General features: G+C 56.9%; 1 protein-coding gene across 1 annotated transcript in view; it reads left to right on the forward strand.

Moving 5' to 3' along the window:
• The window catches only part of PIGO (phosphatidylinositol glycan anchor biosynthesis, class O), a gene marked incomplete at its 5' end in the record, with an annotated part of 3578 nt that extends 784 nt beyond the window's left edge, over window positions 1-2794 (forward strand). Inside the window, 5 exons of the mRNA XM_010158513.1 lie at window positions 3-92; window positions 593-796; window positions 1091-1293; window positions 2044-2114; window positions 2674-2794. Of these exons, the coding sequence (XP_010156815.1) occupies window positions 3-92; window positions 593-796; window positions 1091-1293; window positions 2044-2114; window positions 2674-2794 (689 nt within the window). The remainder of the gene's footprint in view (window positions 1-2; window positions 93-592; window positions 797-1090; window positions 1294-2043; window positions 2115-2673) is intronic.
• Between the last annotated feature and the right edge of the window lie 357 nt (window positions 2795-3151).

Here is a 3151-nt window from a genome sequence, read left to right on the forward strand (position 1 = left end):
GCGGCTGAGCCTCGCCTTCCTGCTCCTCTTCCTGGAGGCCTTCGTGCTGCTGCACATCCACACGCGTGCCAGAGGCCTTGCTGGAGATGCTGGTGAGTCGGTGCTCTGTAGAGGATCCTCCGGATGTGTGACCTGGGCCGTACCTGCACCAGCCTTGTCTGTCTGCCAGTGGGAGAGGCAGGGTCCCGTCTGCTTTTGGGGAATGGTGGGGCACTGATCCTCAGGGCATCCTCACGTCTGTTTTGGAGCTGCTTAAATCCTCTAATAGAAGAGAGATGCATGCAGCAGGGATGCACCATGGGAGGAGGAGGATTCCCTTGTGTCGGGGAAGGGGGCTGCACACCCATCCCTTCTCCCCAGGGTGCGAGCAGCCACTGAACCCCATGCTGCTGACAGCGTCCAGTGGCAGGGCGGGCAGCAGGGGCAATGCCTGGCTCCTCGCTGTGTCCTCTGGTGGGAGCCTGACTGGTTTCTGCCTGTCAGAAGACAAAGCATGGAATGGGAACCTGGAAGAAAAGCCAGTAGGCTTTCTTTGTGGGTCTGTCTTGTTCTTCGATGCTGATCGCTCTCTCTGTCTTTTAAAATCTCTTAGAGCCTTTTTCGGTGCCCTGGTACGCAGTCATCTCCTGGCTCCTTGCTGCTTCCCAGTTCTTCTATTCCACGGGCCACCAGCCCATCTTCCCGGCCATCCACTGGAATGCAGCCTTCGTGGGCTTCCACCTTGACCACAGCACAAACCTCCTGCCTGCTGTCCTGGTGGGCGCCAACACCTTTGCCTCCCATATCCTCTTTGCAGGTAAATCAATTTCTTCCTGGGCTGTTGAGCCTGAGCAGACGTGGCTCCCTGCTTTGCCTTGGCTAAGCATGAGGCGATGAAGGCTCCGGCACCAGCTGAACAGCAGCGCCCTCGCTGTCCCCTTCTGGGGCCACAGAGCTGCCCGTGGCCCACAGCCGCCATGCAGTTGTGCCTGACCAGCAAACGGGAGCTGGGGTGTATGCATCCTGCACGTCCAGGGCATGATGGCAGAGCCTAGACTGCTCCTCACCTCCTGGGCTCCGGTAACTTCATGTGCCTTTGTCCTTGAGGTAGTCGGCTGCCCTCTGCTCCTGCTTTGGCCCTTTTTGTGTGAGATGCCCAGCTCGCAGAAGAAGAAGCCCAAGAAAGAGCCCCGGGAGGAGCGGCAGGAGGTGGAGGAGCACATGATGGAGATGAGGCTGCGGGAGTCCCCGGAGAAGTTCTCCGCTGCTCTGCTGCAGCTGGGGCTGAAGTACCTCTTTGTCCTTGGGACACAGGTATGGGCAGAGGCGGGATGGCTGTGGGGAAGGCTGCCCAGGAGGGAATTGGTGTGCTGTGAGAACAGTGGGGCGCTCTGATGAGAGAAGGGGGTCGGACAGGCCCGACGGTGTCATGTCTGGTTCAGGTTCAAGACCAGCTGCATGTCATCTCTGCCATTTGCTCTGTGTTTTGGGAAGGGCTCCAGCACAGAAGCTTTTCATACCCATCTGCCCAGAGCGGTGATGTCTGTCCAGAAACCACAGGGTTGTAATCCTGTTCCCCCTCTTCGTCACCCTGCCTGTCTATTGTGCACCAGCTCTGGTTTTCATCTGATCCTGTGCTGTGGTGACTTAGGGAGCTGAACATCAGAAGTCTAGTCCCGTGAGAGAAGTGGATAGCTTTCTGGGGTTTAGCCCTTCAAATCATTCTCCTGGACAGTCAGACCGGAGACAGTGCAAGGGAGGGGCAGGCCCTGCAGCAGGACAGCGGCAGTGCCCCTCTCAGCACAGTATTAGTTCAGGTTAGCCACAGTTGGAGCTTTCCTCTCAGCTACCCCAGCCTGGCCCCAGGAGGCCTGCGTACGCCCCAAGCTCTTTGTGTTTCCTGACTGGAGGACACGATGGAAGGGAATCCTCTTTGGGATGCTTGTTTCTGGTGTTTCTGTACCAGCCTCCCAGGTGTGTGCAGTTCAGTACTGCTTTAAGGTGTAAACCTAGTGCCCAGGAGGTCTCTCACTTGTAACTTTTTTTTCCTGATCTCCCTGACAGCTTCTGGCCTGTGTTTGTGCAGCTATGATCCTCAGGAGGCACCTCATGGTCTGGAAGGTCTTTGCCCCAAAGTAAGTCCCAGGAGTTGCTGTGGTGCTGGGTTAGTGCTCACATCCCTGACACCTTGTCTGGAGTTCACAGTCATGATGGAAAGGACCGTGTGATCTATCTTGTACGACTTCTTACCTGGCTGTAGGAATGTCCTTGACTAACTTCTGCTTCAAGTTCAGAAGCTGGACTCAAGCTAGAACATAGAAATTTCTCCTTGTCTTGATTTCCAAGGACACGCAGAGCCCGCCTGGAAGCTGAGAGTATTCAGGGCAGAGGACCAAAGCTAGGGTTACCAGACCAGAAATGGTAAACTAACAAACCTTCAGGCTAGTAGGAATGTGGGGTGGCCTTGGCCTCTGAGGTATTCAAAATCCCACCTGGGTGTTGTGCTGAACGCCCTCTAAACCAGAGGTGTGCTTGGCTTCCAGGTTGCAGGTAGCAACTGCTGGGGAGTGGTTGTAATTCTGGTTTTAGGATCTGGGGTGCTACCAGCCTGTCACTGTCAGAAAAACCCGTCCGCTGGGAGCGAGGGCAGCAGCTTGTCTTTGCGACATCTTACTGCATCTGTTGTTCCTGCAGGTTCCTCTTTGAGTCGCTGGGCTTCGTAGTGAGCAGCATCTGCCTCCTGCTGGGGATCTCCCTGGTGATGCGTGTGGACTGTGCTGTCAGCACCTGGTTCAGCCAGCTCCAGCTCAGGTAGCCCTGGAGATGTGGGGAATCCGACCTGCTCGTCGGCCAAGGCTGTGGTTGTCTCCCTGGCCTCCTGGTGCCGGGAGGGTTACATGAGCCACCAGCAACGAGGGCCTGCCAACAGCAGTCGGGGATTACCCCAGCTCCCTGCCGCAGCGCTGCACAGAAGGACCGGAGCCAACCATTCCCCGCTCCTTGTGATGGTGTTTCTCAGCAGCGGAGGTCAGAGCTCTCGCTGGGCATCTGTTGGCAGCAGGAGGAGCCCAAGAAGCAGGAGTCCTGAAGTGCTCCTCTGGAGAAACACCAGCCGGGGGTCTTGCTGCTACTTGGCTGAGAGCTGTCCCCACTGTGCAGCCCGTCAGCTTTG

The sequence above is a fragment of the Eurypyga helias genome, unplaced genomic scaffold (genome assembly GCF_000690775.1).
Source record: "Eurypyga helias isolate BGI_N326 unplaced genomic scaffold, ASM69077v1 scaffold31339, whole genome shotgun sequence".
In the NCBI taxonomy this organism is placed as follows: domain Eukaryota; kingdom Metazoa; phylum Chordata; class Aves; order Eurypygiformes; family Eurypygidae; genus Eurypyga; species Eurypyga helias.